At 41.7% G+C, this 19,035-nt stretch overlaps 1 protein-coding gene and 1 pseudogene across 1 annotated transcript in view; one reads left to right on the top strand and one right to left on the bottom strand.

The window, feature by feature from the left end:
• The window catches only part of CSMD3 (CUB and Sushi multiple domains 3), a 710,986-nt gene that overhangs the window by 61,752 nt on the left and 630,199 nt on the right, over positions 1-19,035 (bottom strand). Inside the window, exons 55-57 of the mRNA XM_066624387.1 lie at positions 8,853-9,026; positions 4,970-5,143; positions 1,524-1,709 (exon numbers count right to left, since the gene is read on the bottom strand). Of these exons, the coding sequence (XP_066480484.1) occupies positions 1,524-1,709; positions 4,970-5,143; positions 8,853-9,026 (534 nt within the window). The remainder of the gene's footprint in view (positions 1-1,523; positions 1,710-4,969; positions 5,144-8,852; positions 9,027-19,035) is intronic.
• Positions 12,473-12,592, top strand: LOC136650498 (5S ribosomal RNA; annotated as a pseudogene).

Below are 19,035 nucleotides of genomic sequence, written 5' to 3'. Positions count from 1 at the left end.
TTAATATTAAATTAAGGTAGTGAGGCTTCTCCCAGGTCAATCTAAACAGAAGTTGAAATACATAAGAGATGCATAAGGACGGGAAAGAGAAATGGGCATGGAGACTGAGGGTAGAGGCCAGGGAATTGCACTATTGGTGGTACTGGAGAGTAAACAGTGTTACTCAAAACACTGAGGCCACCCTCCTCCAACTCCTGAGCATTAGAAGAGCCTGCTCAGCCCTTCTTTTGAAATTCTATCAGGAAGCACCCTCCAGGCATGATGCAAAACCATGGTTTGCTTCGCTGAGCCATGGTTTCACGTTATGTCTGAATCCAAGCCAGTCTGCAGATAATGGTTTGTTAGTCAACAAGGAAGTAGAATTGTTGTAAGACCAAGGGGCATAGTTAAAGGAAATGGACAACCTTTGAGAATGAGGACAAGTTGCTAGAAGGCATGTGGCTTACCACCTATTTATTCAACTCTTCCCCTCTTGCCTCATTACACTGAGCATCAAAACACTGACCAGGTGGGTGCAGGGGGTGATAAAGTTCTTCCTTTTATGAGCTGGTGTAGTGTGATACTAAGAGGTGGTGCTGTGAATTAGGACTTCTGATTTGAATCTCACTCTACCATGAACAAAATAGGTGGCTTGAGACAAGCAGCTCCCTCCCTGCCTCAGCTATGGAACTGCAAGATGAGAATGATAATACTTGTTAACTTTCCAGTGTGACTGCTGTAAGGTTTATAACAATGCACAAAAGGCACTATGCAAATACTTCTATTTTATTATTATTATATACAAGAGGATGGCCCTGGTAGCCTTGAAGGAGGCCTTGAAGGGTTGCATGGGGAAGAGAAGGGGGTGGGAGCAAATTAGGCCCAGGAGGGGGGCAGGTTCAGAGCAGCTGCATCCACTGAATCCTAACCCCGTTCCCAGATCTGATCCACTTGCACGAATCAGTTAGGACTTTAGTCAGCTATAAAGCTGGCACAGGTCTGTTGACCCATGGCGACTGCTGCGGCTTACCCCAAGCAGACCTTCCGAGGCCATTACTCCCTGAGGGATACAGCGGTAGCCACATCGTTGCAAGGGGTGTTCAATAGGATTGGGCTGTTTGATTTTGTATGTGTCTATTAGTACTGGCATTATCTTTATGATAAAAGGCGCACAATCAATTCAGTGTTAGTTTTTCCCTATTAAAATAATGCAGATGTTGTGGCTTTGAAGAAGAAATAGGAGGCACAGGAAGGTGATCAAATGGAAGGGTCAAGAGAATCAATGGAATCATGAGATAAATAATTCACTAGAGTAGATGGGGGAGAAATGAAATGGAACAAATTTCCTAGACAGCACGTCTTTCTAGCAATAATTACACAATCAAGTGAAGTAAGCATAGATTGCTGAATGTTTTGGCTGTATTCAACTACAGTGCACGATAAACATATTGGGAAATTATGACTGCTTGTTATATCTATTCACAATATCTATTCACTTTATCTATTCTATATCTATTCACTAACACATATTCTAAAATACTTACTAATGCATTCTGGCAGAGGCTTGTCCCAGTGACCATTTGGCTGGCAGACTAAAATAGAAGATCCAAATAAAAAATATCCAGGATTGCAATCATAAAAAACAACTGTGCCGTAGGTGAAATTTCCATGCTCAATTTTACTTTCTCGTATGGAATTTGCAGGGATGCCTGGATCGGAACAGTTGACCACTGAAGAGAAAAAACGATAAACACGGCAGTAGATGTATATTTCACCTTACAAAAAAAATCCCCAAATTGAGAAGAGCACATCGATTTTGTCTTCTTGGAAAGAAAAGACGATTCATTCATGCAACACATTTTATTTACTGAATGACTTGATCATAGTGTGGATGAGAGAAAGCAAGACCAGGATCAGCCTGGTGAAAAATACTAGAGGTGGGAAAGTGCAAGCAAGATTCTCCACCATGCTGGGGTTTTTGTCTGAGCAAACCAAATACACTGGGGTCTGTTGTTCTTAGAGAAGCAACTTTCTGTATTCATCTGCTTCGGTCATAGAAGCTGTCTACTTCCATATTTCTCAGTATTGTTATCGTTCTAAAACAAAGTAGCCTTGAGAGTATCAATATACTATTAGGTGACATATATATTTGAACAGCAAGATAAAAATTACTGTTAAAACAAATATTTATATACAACTTTTAATCAAAATAATGCACAACAGGGAACAATATGCTTTTGAAGTTAATAAAAAAAATTACAGTATGCACAGAATACCACTACCATTAAACCGTACCTATACTCTGTTAAATACCTATATCTCCAAAAATAACCATAAAAATTACTGCATATGATGGTTCATGTCCTTACTATAATTTTGCTCAAACACAGACCCACTTCTTTTGTTGCTTTTGGTACACAGCACCAAATTTGAATTTGGAGTGCACAGAAGCTATGAATAATGCATGTTTGTATCACATAATGTGAGACCACTTTTATATTGAGTTCCCTTTCTCAATACATGTGAGCGGCAGTAAGGAGAAAAGAATGGTGATAAATACACATACGCCCTTCATATTTCATACAATGGCTTATATCCAAACGAACACATATGGAATGAAGCTTGTAAGAGTGAACTTCTTTCCTGCCTCTTCAACACAGCACCCCCCCCCCCCCGTCTGTGTCCACTAAAAGTCTGCTCCAAAAGATCAGGGGAGGTGATCAGAACACGACTGCATAGAGCTCGTAAGGCTGTAGAAATAAGTAAGGGCAGATCAGCAAAAAATCCCCCTTCCTCGCTCATACTGAGAAGTGCCTTCCGTTTGCAGAAGTGACAGGCTAGCAGTCAAACTGTTGAATGCATCAAATTAAGACATGCATGCATTAAATTAAGACAAGCATCAAATTAAGACAATGAATTAAATACATGTGTACATATACGACCATTCTTACACTGTGTGATGGTTCTTTCCTGTCTAGGATGGTGAATGTTATTTTTTTTTTTTCTTCCAAAAATAGATTCCTTTAGAACCTGGAACTTAATGGATGGACTAAGAGACAGGACTATACAACCATACAAACTCATACTAAAGAGATACAGCTTCAACTATAAACACCACTTTTTTTCCCTCCAAAAAATAAAAGCTGTGCAGAGTTGATTCCGGTAAAGACCATGGAAAGCAGGAACAGGGAGGTCAACTATATCTTTTTGTGCTGAGAATTCCCATGATGTGGCAACATGTCCTAAAAGTTGCTCTTTGAGGAACAGTGGCATGGTACTAACTGATCTTCTACTGCTGTTTTTGGAAACAAAGAGGAATGTCTGGTTTTTTTAGCATGCAATTCTATGGGATTCTCCTGCCCACAAGTTAACTTCCCTGCACACAACGGTCCTGAATGGAATTGGTCCCTTTTCTCTGTTTTCAGAAAAACGGGGCATTTCTGGTTGCATGCATGCTTCTGAAGAGAAAATTTTAAAAATCGGGAAATGCAGAGCAATGTAAAAAGACAAGTGCCATAAACTTAGAAAGGCTGCAATCCTAACCACACTTTCCTGAGAGTAAGCCCTATTGAACAAAAGAGGACTTACTTCTGAGTAGACCTGGTTAGGATTGTGCCCTATAAGTTAGAAAACTAGATGAGAGAAAAGTGGCGTGAAATGGCCACTTGCACACTGTCTTTAGCACAGGATATCTCTTGCAGTTATACGGGTAATTTTCTCATTAGGAATGCTGCTGTGTTTTTTCCTTGTCACTATGACAAGAACCTACTAGAGGGAATGCAGTGGTTTAACTTGTTATAAAAAAAATAACTTGCAAGCTTGCAGTTATTTGGGAAGTTTACCCAAGTTTACTCAACAGGCAATAGCAATTTGTGATTAAGCTCAACATTAATTGACATAAACATCATAGCATTCAAGCCAGAACTATAGTTTTGTACCCCGGGGGGGGGGGAGCATCAAGAAAGAACATGATTTGATGCTTATTATCAGTTTAGTTGTTTGAATATGATTTAAAATTTCATGGTTGTCTAAGTTTTTGAAAACCAAATGCAATCAATACATACCTTGGACCTTTAACACCCAGAGCAATAATGTTTATAATACTATATTTTACTGTCCAACGCTCCAAAGAGATTTATCATTGTTAGGCAAAATACCAACTGAACCTCATATATTAGATATGAGGTATAAAATAAATTGCTGTAAGAGACACTTTCTAAAGAGTTTGCTACTTCAGTTTTAGCTCCAAGCTGAAAAGGTGAAACAAAATCTCAAATAGAAGGACAAACACATTAGGTACAGTGACTAAAAAATTCAATTCAAATGGTTTTACAAACTCTGTGTGTGTGTGTGTGTGTGTGTGTGTGTGTAGTGTACACACTATCTGTATATTAAGTGTATAAGCATATTTTTATACTATAAATATATTTTATGAAGTAAAATTTAGTAGTTCAAATCTTAAGAGGCCTTTGTACCTTTAAAACTACAGTCGTGCCTTGGCATTATAGAGGGTTCCATTTTCGGAACCCCTGCAGATTTCCAAATCCACAGATAATCAAATCTGAGGGTCAGGCACCTTGTTGCCCTTGGAACCAGGCTGGAGCTACAGAGATCACATCCAGAGAGCCTTCTGAGGGTTGAAAAGCAGAAGTGATGATTTGCAGCTCTCAGAAGACCTTTGAAGGCCTTCGAGGGTTGGGGAGGCTGCACATGGCATCCCTGGCACTCAGAAGGTTCTCTGGATGCAACCAGAGCACAGATCCAGTCATGTTCGGAGGAATAGGTTCAGTCGAACCTGCAGGTTCGGAATCCATGGTTAGATAAAACCATGGGTCCCAAATCTGCAGATAATTACTCTGGACCTGTAAGTTGATTTTGTAAAATGTAGCTAACAGAGATATTAATTACGCCATTTTACCTTGTTCTTCCCCCCTCTGATCCCAAGCAAGCTCTATTTACAGCTTTAAAGCATATTTTGTTTTGCTCTTACCTTTACATATTGGGGGTGGATGGCTCCACTGCCTATTTGCCTGACACTGGGCTTTTGTCGGTCCCTGCATGACATACCCGGTGTTACAAGAGAATGTCACAACATCATTGAAGTTGAAACCATTTCCACTTGTTCTTCCATAAATTGGACTTCCAGGATGACCACAGCTAACAGCTAACGTCAGAAACCAGCAAAAGAGAAAGCATATTGTTACCACTTTTCACTGTACTGCACAATTTGTAACGACTTTCATTTAAAACTAAAAAATGTTGCAGGTTTCTCCCAAATGTCTGGTTCTTGGGTGAAAAAAACAGAGGACCCTGTAATGAAAGGAACAATCAGAGTTCTCATAACCTCACTTTGGAGATTTGGTCAGAACACTGAGAAGCTTAGACTTAGGCTAGGAAACTTAGGCTACGGGGCAACCTAAAACGACTTTGCTCCAGTAAACCTGTCCGGCCACCTAAAACAGATATGTGGGCAAGTCTTATGAAACATTGTCAGGGACCTAACCAAGAGAAATAGCACCTAGTGGTTAGCATTTAGCACACCCCTCCCTGCTGTCTGCCTCCCAGATTTACTGGGCTAGCAGCTGAATAGTGCAGGGAAACCAACAGATTGATCCACTGCCACCATCTCAATCTAAGAAAACTGGACCGGTGGCTGACTGGGAAAAACCACCCAGGAAAGCACAGAACTCAGGGGTTCTTGTTTAACTTCAAATCATAGTAGTGCCTGCAATTAATCAGACATGAAGGCCCACTTAATTATCTATGAAACGACCTAGGCAGGCAAGAAAAAACTATAGTTAATTAAAAAGCCCAAATTAGAAAAAAAAATTAAACAAAATGTGCAAAGAGGATAGAGTTGGCCAATGAAATGGTTTGCCTGAACGTGGCTTGATGGTCAAAAGACAGCTTGACAAAATTGCTTGCAGTAACTAGTAACACCCAGCAGAGGGAGCCAGTAGCTACTGACGAAAAAAGCACACAAACCCCAACTCTTGTTACCCTGGGGGAGGTTGCAAGCTGGCATGGAGTGAACAGCAAACAAAGCAAAATTTACTCCCTAAGTACACCTAATTAGAAATTCCATCACTAGTGCCAGGTACTTATTCTGTCCCAGGTATTCTGGCCTTCTGCACATACTGGAAAGAAGTGAGTCTGCCTTTCACAAACCAGCAGTGGGTTCCAATGGAAGGTCTTCCAAACACAACCAAGCAACTTTCTAGTTAATCTTAAGAGACTAACATTTGGTTATGTCATGGGGTTACCTGATTGGTTAAAGGAAACCAACTGGCCATTTCATCCCACCCCTTTTCCTGTGTATGTGGATTTGGCTGCTCAGTTGGTGGGCACATGTGAATCCCAGTAAAAGGCTTGGCCAGGCTTGGCTACTGGAGAAAGTCCGGATACAGAGAACGACAAATATACATCCAGCCACAAGCGTGTTTTGGGGACTGCGTTTCAAACAAAAAACAATTCCTACTGCAGGAGGATGTCTCAGCAGCATTTAGGATGCTGAGCTAGCACAGAAAACTGAGGGATTAGAAGTGACCACAAATAAGAAAAAAATAGGCAGAAAATATGAAAAAGAGCAGAGCATTAATCATAGGCAACGCTGCTTCTTTGCAAGAATGAGACCTGTAACCTTTAAGGACCATATCCGCCCAGGTCTTATTTTCAATTTCTGTATCAATACAAGTGAACATTGCTTTCAGCCATGTTCATAACTATGTAGAAACAACTGTCATTTCTCTAAATCCAATTTTAGACTTCTCCAAATCCAATTTTGAACTTTCCATGCAAATATTTCTTCTTACCTTACCCTCTCCCCCAAGCATAAAGTCTAATATAAGATAGTTAACTTTCAAGTATTATACTATAATATTTATCTTATCTATCCAGTTGCAAAAGAAATTTTCTTTTTTTTGCTTTAAAATTTAGTCTCAATCCCAAAAAATGATTGAATTTATACACTTCTTTAGTATGCAACTTAAAATATATACACATTTTTTTTCAATTCAGTATGCAGAGTTCTTTACAAGTCCTATCTCATTTATTTGTTTCTAGACATCCTCAAGTAACCCTATAAGAAGAACCCCACTAGATCAGGCCAAAAGCCAATTTCGTCCAGCTTCCTGTATCTCACAGTTGCCTACCAGATGACTCAGAAAGCACACAAGACAACAGAATACTTGCATCCTGGTGTCATTCCCTGGCACCTGGCATTCTGTGGTAACCTACTTCTACAACCAGGAGGGTGTAAATACTCATCATGGCTTGAAACCTGTGAAAGACTTTTCATCTATAAATCTGTCCAATTCCTTTTTAAACTCATCTAGGCCAGACACCATCACCACATCCTATGCAAGGAGTTCTGCAGACTAACTACATGCTGGGTAAAGAAATGTTTTCTTTTTTATGTTCTGACTATCCCAAAATTCAACTTCAGTGGATGTCCCCTAGTTCTGGTATTGTGAATGAGGAAAAAGAACATCACTCTATCCATCCCCTGCATAATTTTGCACATCTCAATCATGTCCCCCCTCAGGGGCCTTTTTTTCTAAACTGAAGAGCCCCAAACACTGTAGTCTTTCCTCATAAGGGGGCTGCCCCAACCCAGTAATCATTTTGGTCACAGTCTTCTCACCTTTTGCACCCCAAGATAACTCACAAAATGAATAACTACAATTAATAATTTATCCTTTCAACACTATGATGTTAAAAGGCAAATTAAATTTCATGCCAATCCGATGAGTGAATTCACCAAATATATCACTCTACTAGTTTCAGTTGAATAACCTAAGAGATGATACCGCTATGAATTCATGAATTTACCTACAGACCATAATTTAATTAACATTTATCCTGGGGATAACCTTTTCAGTAACTGCTCAGTTAGAATGAAGTATAGAATGAAGTAAATAAATACACAGTACAGGTTGTGGTTTGTTATCTACTGTGGGAACCCCTAGTGAACTTAAAAAAAAAAAAAATCAGTGGATACCAAATCTGTGGAAAAATAGCTTTAAAGATCCACTTCCAGGTTTCTTGCTCCTCCATTGCTGATGCAGAATGCATTGGTATAGATGCTATACAGCATTCAGCCACTAGATGGGGTGAATAACTGAATATAGTGATCAATTAAACTCCCAAACCAAAGTGATCCCAAACCTCCACTGCCTTGTGGCTATATCCAGTTATGGAAGAGGCTTCAAGAATCAACCTCGAGGCAAAATCTGGAACCGGAGTCCCTGAGGCAGTTCATGGCTGAACACAGTCATATTCTGGCAACTCCTGCAACGCCGCTGGAACCAACCGTACTGGCTTCTGCCTTTCCACTGGACCATTTCAGCGACGTGGAGAGGGGGGATTTGCTGCATGGGTAACAGTCTATCCTCCATATCTACTCTACCCAGGCTTTGTGCACTGGAGAGGACACTCTGTTCCAGAACCACCATTCAAAGCGCAATACCATAGTCTTCCGAGACTAAAGGATGCCAACAACAAGTGGAATGAAATAATTATTTAACAGCACGAAGGTGGGAAATTGGATTTTGGTGCTTTTTTTCCTTACTACAAGCCATTTCAAGGTGGATCTTCGTATCAGTGGCAAGTCAAATCAGTGGATACCAAATCAGTGGATACCAAGGTCCCACCTGTATATGCTATATCAGGAGATGTAGACTGAATCTACATTCCAGAAACAGCCTCCCTCATTCCAGGGTTCCCCTGGAACTTCAGACTACAGAGGGAGATGGAATGCAAATTTCCTAAAATGAAGACAACCCATTCTTCATACAATAACTGCCCTTCATCAAACTAGAAAAGTAGCACGCATGTCACAGGAGTACACCATAACTTCTGCCATGCTTACTTACGCACACAGGATGGTAGCTGACCAGACCAGTTGTGATCTTGCTGGCATATTCGTACAGAAGACCCAATTAGTCGAAAGCCAGGATTGCACTGGTATACAACCGTGTCTCTGTAGCCATAATTTTCTCCAATTACTTGACCATTGACTATGAGATCTGGAGTGCCACAGTGGCCAGCTATAAAAAGGCACAAAATTTTGATGGTTAAAAACACATAACATTTAGAATAACACATTTATATTCAATCTGTGTTGCTTTATCATCCCATTTGTATCCCAAACTCCAGGATACAAGCGCAGGCTGTTGTGCACATTCCACCTTGTCTGATCCTCACAACAACCCTTTGAGGTAGGTTAGGCTGAGAAGAAGACAGTGCGCAAGAATCACATTTAACAGGTTCTCACTGTACTTATTTAAACAAGACTTTTTCAATGAAAACATAGGAGAGATAGACTGCTCGGTTTTAGTAGACATGGGTGCAATCCTAACAAACTTTCCAACACTGACATTGCTGTGCCAATGCAACAAGCATTGCATCCTGCAGTGGGGAGGCAGTCATGGGGGCCTCCTCAAGGTAAGGGCATGTTTGTTAACTTACCTTGAGGTTGCACTGCCACTAGGTCAGTGCTGAAAAGTTGGTTAGGATTGCATCCATAGTGTCCGACTCAGACCACGTAGACTTGTCAGCCCACAAGTCAGGACACCATGAGCGCAATCCTAACTTGCGCTGGAACAGGCAAGCCAGGAGGCTTGCGCTGTATCCAGCGCAGGATTGTGGCCAGCAGCAGCTTAGGAAACTCTTCCCCTTACCCTTGGGTAAGGGCTGCTGGCCCCAATGGGTCTCCTTGGACTTGCGCCACCTCAGGAGGTGGCGCAAGTCCGAGGAGAGCGGAGTGGCTTGAAGCTGCTCCATTCTCCCCGGGGACGGGGGTTGGGATCCAGCATAACTGCTGGATCCCAGCTCTGCCTCCCTCTCCTCATCCGCCTGCCCCTGGGGCTGCCCATCATTCTCCCTCCCCCCCAACTCCCCACCCCCCAGCCTACCTTTTCCACTTGTGTCAGCACAGGTGGGCTGACACAAGTGGCTGAGGGGAAACTGGTGTGGAGGCATCTGTCTTTTTGTAGCACCGGCCTGGCTTTCCCTCAAGGAGGTGCAAACGAGCTTTACAGCACATTTCTAAACCTCCCTATCTAAAGGTTTGGATTGCGCCCTATATCTACTAAAATATAACACAATAGCTTTCCCAGGTTCTCACTGAAAAGTCTTGTTTAAACAGTGAGAAACAACCTGTGAGAACAATTGTGTTGTCGTGCACAATGGTGAACATAATGAATGTGTAGCCTGGTGCTGATTGCAAAACGATGTCCTGGAAGTTTTGTCACTTCCGGAAGTGACATCACACTCAGATTTATTAAAAAGTGAAAAATGCAGCATTGGCATAGCTAAGACATCTGCTCCCTGGGGTCAAAGAAGATTTTGTAGCCCCCCCCCCCCCCCGACGAAATCAAATTTATTAAATAAACAAATAAAAAGTTTTCTGGTTGATTGGCCATACCCTTTGATAGAACATTGATATTCCAGCGTGGTTTGTTTCATTGCACTCAGCATTAAATTACCTTTCCAATGATATATAACATATACATAATTCCACTGGTTGTGTATTGTTGCCAATGACCTCATTTTGCAAATGAAAACAGTCACTCATCATTTTGGTTCCTTGCTGCTATTCCAGAAGGTTGGCATGGCTTCCCCTAATCAAGACCATGCTAACTAAGGGCCTTTGATTGGAATGGCAGACTGTATCACTGTGGGACATCTGTGTGTCACCCTTCTCTAAGGTCTTGCAAATCTGGGCTCCCCACTTTGGCATATACTGGGACTACTCCCCTATAGGATGTTCAGAACTATTTGTATTGAGCAGATACAAATGTGAGAAGATTAACAATGAATGTGAGAATGAATAAAACAAAAACTAGATGGTGACATTGAAATTTAAACAAAACTAGAGTATTTCTCAGATCGTAATCTTTCAGATTCCTATGCGTGGCAAACCTCATATAGGTATTATCTAAACTCTTGTATTTCAAGCACGTCTGCACAAAATTACCTACCAAGTTAAACACAGATCAAAAAACTGCACAGTTTCCTGTGTTCTATGTTTCTGGAAATGCATGTGTGTGCGTGTCATGCGCACACCGCCCCCCTGCCCCAAATTTAAAAAAAAAAAAGATTTTCACGCATCTGGTGGATGACATTGTTAGGCTGACTGACTGTGCTCAGCCTGGTGTGTCACAAGTTTTACTGATAAGAAAACTTGTTGCCATCACACAAATTAATGTCTACACATGTATTTTAACAAAGTCACTTCTGTGTTATGCTCTACACAAAGGTAAACCTAGGTAACGCTCCTTCAGAGTGTTCACCATTACGCAGTTCCAGGGAACCACAGAATCAGTCACTCCACAAACACAAATGTGTGTGTGAGTTTGTGTGTAAGAGGGAAAGAGACTGAGAGAGGAGAGCATAACTGGGAAATGTTATAATCTGAATGGCAAAGGTATGGATCTCCCATTTGAAGTCAATAATACATTAACTGTGGAAATAAAAGGATGCATTTCTGAAGGCTGGGGGGGCTGTGGTGAGAGCTCTCATTTACAGTCATCCTCATCTCCAAGGCAACAGCTCTTTATGTCTACATGTGCATGTAGAATGGCTGTCGTATTATGCAGTGGAAAGGCAGACGTATAAGAAGAATTTTAAACAATACCCATAGTAGTATTATTACAGATATTGGTAACTGTTTACCACATAGCATTCCAGCACGGCTTGTTTAATTCTCTTGGATTTCAATGGCCAGAGCAGATATTTTTTTGTCTTTTGCCTTTTTGCTTCTAAGGCGTCTCTGATGAAAAGAATTTCAGAGTGCCTATTTGACATTGTCAAGAATAGGAGCACACTCACTCCTGAAAATCCCAGCTATACACCACACTTTTTATGGCCCCTTCTATTCTTAATGGTCTTTCAATGCTTCCATTTTAAACTCTTATGTTAAAAGTTTGGGGCCAGATTGAAAAAAAAAAAAAAAATGACTCTTTCCCCAAAGTTTGAAACCAATCTACCTGGACATTTGGAAAGTTACTCAACTATTGTCCAATTTAAAATATAGTTGCTCTTGATCATTTCTTTGTAGGGCAATAACTCTTTCAGCATTTCTTTTCACAATGGAAATTTTTCAGGGCTTTTACCTTGTATGCTTGACAAAGGCTTTTCTGTACAAAAGAAGGGAACAAATTGTTTTGTTCAGCAATATGGAGGCTGCTCATATGAAGTAACTTTTGTTACAAATATGGCATTTTGGATAACTACATTACTGTCTGGAATGAAGCCAAAAAACTGATCTGTTCTTTCCATACAGTTCATCATTTAGATCAGAAAATTGCAGTTGAATTTTAATACAGATGCTATAGTTCTGAGCTAAACATATTTGACAGCTTAAGCTGCCTTAAACTCAAAAGGGTGATGGGCAGGAATTTTGTTGTCCAAGGCAGCCATTTTTCAAGACAATAGTAAGACATTCTCAAAGGTATTTTAAAAAGTTTTTTTTTAACCAGGAAGCAAAGTTGATTATGAAAACTGTTCCCCTGCAGATGCCTGATCTCATCTGATCTCAGAAGCTAAGCAGGGTCAGGCCTGGTTAGTACTTGGATGGGAGACCACCTGGGAATACCAGGTGCTGTAGGCTTATACCATAGTCTTTCGAGACTGAAGGTTGCCAACCAGCTAGATAAAAATGTAGTATCAGAAAATGAACTCACATTTGCACCTCCAAAGTTCATGTCACAGTTATTTTAAGATTTCTTCCACTTTACAACTGGCTTCTAAGTAATCAAGCCTACTATGGCTCATACAAGATGGCATGCTCTGGTCTAAAGACATGACCACCATGCACTGGCGTAGCTAGAGGGGAGCAGGGCACTAAGTTTTGCAGGGATCCTCCCCGCAGTGTGCAAGCGGACCCTCCCCCTCCCCTTGGGAGCCATTTGCCTCTGTTTCGCCCCCCCCCCCCGCCCAAATTGCTCCAAAGGAGAGAGGAGGATCCACTTGCATGCTGCAGTGAGGCTAAACGGAGGTGAATGGCTCCCAAGGGGAGGGGCCCATTGCACTCCGCGGTGAGGCTCCCTGCAAAACATAGTGCCCCGCCAGCCCTCTAGTTACGCCACTGCCACCACGAAAAGAAAGACAGAATGCTGCTATTACTTGAGATAACAGTAAGTGGTAGATGCTGACAAGAAAATATAAAGGAATGCTCCTGGTTGTTTTGTTTTTTTTTGCCCTATAAATGCAAATTTTCTTATTAATAGTCAGACAATACATTTTAAACACATTTGAATTTCAGTTCTGCATTTTACTTTACAAGGATTTTTATGTGTGAGTCTTAACAGAGCCCAATCCTACCCTTTCCTCCCCATCCACTGATGCAGCAGTGCCAAAAAGTCTTCATTCCCTTACGTGGGCATAAGCCTTCGTGTCACTGGGGAGCCTACTCGGATCTGTGTCAGCAAAATTGCTGGTGCAAATCTATTTGGATGTGTGTTGTGAGATTGGGCCCAAACTCATCCCCTTCACAAATCAAATTCACCCACCCCCACCTGCTCACCTCCCCGTTCTGCCCTACTCCCACCCCACTCCACCTCCTCCACCATCTTACCTGCCTCAGCAGGTCTTTGTAGATCCACTGTGTGTAGTCCAATGTGGGTAGGATCCACTCTGTGTATATCATGTGCAGGTAGGCTCTGGTCTTCCCACTATGCTTCTGCAAACATGACTGCATGCTGCTGGAGCGCCATTTGCAACTGCCATAGGGCAGTCACAGCTCAAACATGAGCTGCCAAAACAGCGACTGCTGCATTCTGAGTGCGCCAGGCAGCTGCCAGCGGCTCCTCAGGGAAAGGGGACATTTGTGCCCGTCCCCTGCGTAAGCCAGTGCAGAGTTGAGAGGCTCCATGTCAGGCTGTGAGACCCAATGCAGGGTTCTGGATCTGGTGGAGCCACCTCCTGGCTTGTTTCGTCCCCCCATCGCCTTCCCCCTGCTCGGAAGACCTTCCCCCATCCCGACTAACCTGTTTGCTGCTTGGAGCTCATCCCTTGCTCCAGGTAGTTTGCGGCTGGCCTCTGGCCAGTGCTAACTAAGAGTGAACAGGCGCTGAGCCAGCACCAGCACTGACCTGGTGCTGAGTGTTGTGGGCGTGCCTCATGGCATGTTTGCAACGCTCAGTGCCAGCAGAGAACTGGCACTGAATCTTCAGGATCAGGACTGCAGTGCTGGCAATGGGGCAGTCCAATAGGATTGGGTTGACAGTCAACCACAAGCCATTATAAAACATCCATTGCAATATTCTTTATCTGCTCTTTTCAGAACAGGACTTAACAGAACTGTTGTTCAAACTATGTTCTCTCCCAGCTTCCAGTCCTTTTGAACACTGTTAAAATAACCAACAGCAAAGTGTCCAGAAACTTCCCAAGTACAGGGATTCACACGGTGGAATCATCATATTTGTAAGGTATTTGCACTATGTTTGTGCAAATTTGCACTATATTTGCATGTATTTGCACTATATATTTCTTTGTGCCAGTGACAGGGACAAATAGGTTGTGGGGTAAGGAAAGGACAACATGGCACTATACCAGGGCCCCTAATTTTTGCCAGGAGCCAAAAGACATTGAGTGACAGCCATGAATGTACTGCAGCAACAGGATATAGTAAATACGTTTTCTCCCCTTCAGAAGTTTGTTGATAGTAATAATAACAGTCTGAGGGCCAGACACAGATTTCTTTTCTTTTCCAAATGTCTTATGTAAAGAAGACGTATGCTAGCTACTCCCAAGAACTGAACTGTAAGACTTGCTTATTTATGCCCCAGATGGCACACTTTACCTGTCAACACTTTTGCCTGTTCTGTGTCATTCTCCGCCTTTTCTCCTATACTCTGTTACCACCATTAAAACATTGGCTGAAGCTTCCCTGTGAAAAGGTCCATGACAGGCAGCATATTTAAAGACAGGAAAGCTGCTAATTTTCCTCTAGATCACCAAACATGTATTTTCACCAGGAATGCTAAAATCCATCAAGTCTTATCTACTGAGTATCATTAGTTTTTTAAACTGTCATCATTACTCCTCCTTAATTGTGCCCTTGCAAAGTTCATATGGATGGTCTTCTCTGGAAATTGACCTTAGGGGTTTCTATCTTTTAGTTTTCTAAAAAAATAGAGACCAATATGACTACAACAAGGAAAATAACCCCCACTTTTTCTGCCAGGTAAGGTTCAATCTGAGTGGTTTGCCTACTGTTTGAATGTAGCATGACGTTGTTTTGGAAGGAAACAGTGAATTAACTTGCCGGGGGGGGGGGGGTAATGATATTTCATTTGGACAAATCTATTTTAAACAGTTTGTGCAAAAATGCAAATGATGGCTTAGTCCTATCCAACTTTCCAGCGCTGATGCAGTCGCAGTGTAGCTCCAAGGAAAGGGAATAAATGTTCCCTGACTTTGAGGAGAACTCTATGACTGCCCCACTACCACAGGATTCAGCACACACCCTGATGGCATAGTTGCATCAGTGCTAGGAAGTTGGACAGGATTGGGCCCTTAAGCAACTTACTAAATTGTTAAATACCATATGCTACAACAAGTGCATAACAGCCTTCTGGCTGTTCCACACCCCACCTGATTCCTCCTAGGACAACTGACCTGCTAGAAAAGTTTGGGATCAGCTGGAGATCAGAGCACACTGGGGGGGGGGGGGGAGCTTCTTCCCTCTGGGTCACACTTGGGCTATTTATCAGGATCCAGCTCCAGTGGTGACTATTTTTACAGCCTTTCCACCCTTCTTTCATGGTAAATGAACCTATTCGACATGTTTAGCTATGACCTACTTTTCAGTTGCTCGGTGATGGGAACCTGTGTTCACAATGAACCTGTGTTCACAATGGAGCTCTGATTCTATGGCTCTACAACTGTGGCACAGTAATGAAACCATTATGTTTCTGCTATCATGCATTTGCCTCTGTTTTGCTCTCCCCACCTGGAATGGCTCCAACGGGAAGGGTGAGAGACCGCTTGCATGCTGCAATGAGGCTTCCTGCAGAATTTAGTGCTTTGCACCCCAACTAGCTATGCCACTGCAGGCTATGTTGGTATTTTCATAGAGACTGGGGATGTTACTAGGAAAGGCGGTCCCATCATTGCTTTGCCAGGACGTGCTTGTCATTTGGCTCTTTTTGCACTGGCATTGGTCCAGCACGTATGGTGTTGTCAGGACAAGCATAGGATATGGCAGACATCACACCTCTGTTTGCCTGATGTTGGCATAGTGTCCGAAAAGGATTGGTACATTAGCTAGCAATCATATCGTGTTTATCTGAAAATAAGACACTGTCTTATATTTTTTTTGGCTCAAAAAAACACACTAGGTCTTATTTTGGGGATAGGTCTAATTTTTTTTTTTTTTTTAATGTACAACAATTCACAATCATTCATGTACCAAAATATACCATACAAAAATATCCCCTCAGCACCCAGGAGGATGCCTGCCTGTCTACTCAGCAGTCAGTCCCTTTATAGTTAATGGGACTTACTCCCTGGAAGGCGTGGAGAGGGTGTCCCCTAAGTGCCCAAGAGGATCCCTGCCTGCCTATCTACTCAGAAGTCAGTTCCTTTATAGTTAATGGGACTTAATCCCTGGAAGGTGTGGAGAGGGTGTTCCCTAAGCGCCCAGGAGGATCCCTGCCTGCCTGCCTACTCAGAAGTCAGTGCCTTTATAGTTCTATAGTTATAGTCCCATTTACTCCCTGGAATGTGTGGAGAGCTTCAGAGCCCGGTAGGGAGGGTTGCCTCGCTTGTTGCTTCCCGCCTCAGCTCCTCCTCAGCGTCCTCTGCCCAAGGCAGCACAGTAGGCGCTTTCTAGGTGGCGCGCAGGTGTGCAGCATTCCCAGTCATGTTGTCCATCCGCACTGCCCGATGACCCCTCCCGCCCCCCCTTCCTGACCCTTATCACAACTGGGTCTTATTTTCGGGGTAGGTCTTATATTTCAGCAATTTTCAAAAAAAAACACTAGGTCTTATTTTCGGGGTAGGTCTTCTTTTCAGGAAAACATGGTATGCACCCTTACCTAGGAGTAAAGCTCACTGAGCACAGTGAGACTTGCTTCGGAGAAATCATGCACGGAATTGTAATGGCTAGCATAAAATTTTAGTGCATATAATGCATTAATCATTCTGAACATGGATTATCTATTTCTTCCTTGACTTTTTAAGATTGTCTTTCAATTCACCTGTCCTCCTGCCTAACTTTTTCTGATAGCCATTACTGATGCATAACATAAATTATGTTAAAATCTATAAATATATGTGTCTGTACACATTCTCTTAGTGACTCCTAGATCAGGCATTTTGGCTGTATTTGGTACAGTAGTGTTCTCCCTGCCATTCTGTATTCCTTTTTGGATCCAGCTGATCCAGAATACATAGGGGCTACATAACAAATTTCCTTGAACAAAATTTTGTGTTTTGCATGAACTTTGAAATTATCCAAGTTTGTCACCTATTATAAGTTATGGTAGTATGAATGCTGTACTATATGTGTGTATGATAGCAACTTGTTATCCAAGAACCACAACAAAAAAGATTTGCAGCAACTGTTATTGTGCCTTCTGTTGCATGTTAGTCATGACTTCAGTTTCAACTGAAAGTCTTGTAACCTTTTAAAATTTTCACGCCTACTTTTTTTTTTATCTTTATGTTCTTATGGGATGGATGTACAATAAAACTACATAAAGAGATGGGCTTGAAGTGTCACCTTCCCAGCAAAGTTTCTGTATCTTTTAAATGTTAAACAATTTCATTCAACTCCCTATGATAAAGGAATAACTCAAGCTTTTCTGCAAGTTTGTATTCCATTCTTTTTCAGACTAATGATTCCCCAGGAAGCAGAAGTGTTCGCTTTTGTACAAGCATCAAACAATTGTGACCTTTGCTAGCAAACAGGGAATTATTTATGTTAAAAGTTAAGGAGAATTGGGCTCTGCACATAGTATATAGTGATTGTGCATAGCTTTCAGTTTTTAATTGATTTCCTTTGCTATTTCTTTCAAGGACCAAAGGAAAATAAATATAACTATTTGTTAAGCAGTTATTCTCTCTCTCTCTCTCTCTCTCTCATGCTGTCATGTGCTCCTTGCGCCCCATACGACATAACTCACTTGCCAAAAACTTAAGGGAGAAATTTAGCTTTCCTCCACTGAAGACTGAACTATGCATGATGTGGGAGATCTATGATAATATTTCCCGGGTGCATTTTCATGAAAAGCAAGTGATTCGGATTTTAGAATCAAGCTGCTATTGCAGAGTTATCTTGTCATTTCATGCTGTTTCTATGACTTTAAATTACCCTCCCCACCGCTGAAACTGCTGGTGACTATAGAGTCTTTTTCTCCCTCCCTCCATGGCTAATATCAGCTTCAGGGAGGGGACACCTTAGGTGGGAAAATGGTTTGGAATAAAGGATTAAAAACACTCCCTGAACCCCAATACCCCGACAAATTAGCCCTCCTCTATGCTGCTTCTAATTAAATAAGAAGTCTTGGGGGAGCCAATCACAAATGCCCTAAATCACATATTTTTTGCAATGGTAGAAAAAAAGGCATTTTTGCTGCCTCTGGTTTTTTGCAATTTCTGCATTGTTTTTATAGTGTTTTATAATTGATTTTATGTACACCATCTTGGTGTCCACATCTTGGAAGAAAGGAGGGGTTCAAATGTATAAAATAAAACTATGTATCTTATTATGTATAAAATATTATTTTAATATAAAATATTTTAATACCACTTTTCAATCAAATTTCCAGGGTGTTTTACAAAGGAAAACAAAACAATATAACTATAAAAAATGCAACTGAAAAATACAAACATCCAGTCAAAGCAACACTTAAGCAGCAGTTTAAAACACACACACACACACACACACACACACACACACACACACACACACACACACACTTTGAAACTCAAAAAAGCCTGGACCAATAAAAAGTTATTTGTGGGGTACAAAAGATAACAATGTAGGCAGCAGATGAATTTCCCTGGTAAAGGCAGCATCAGGGGTTTGTGCAGGTGGGCACTGGC

Source organism: Tiliqua scincoides, chromosome 4 (assembly GCF_035046505.1).
Source record: "Tiliqua scincoides isolate rTilSci1 chromosome 4, rTilSci1.hap2, whole genome shotgun sequence".
NCBI classification, from domain to species: domain Eukaryota; kingdom Metazoa; phylum Chordata; class Lepidosauria; order Squamata; family Scincidae; genus Tiliqua; species Tiliqua scincoides.
This window is presented reverse-complemented; position numbering and strand designations above follow the sequence as displayed.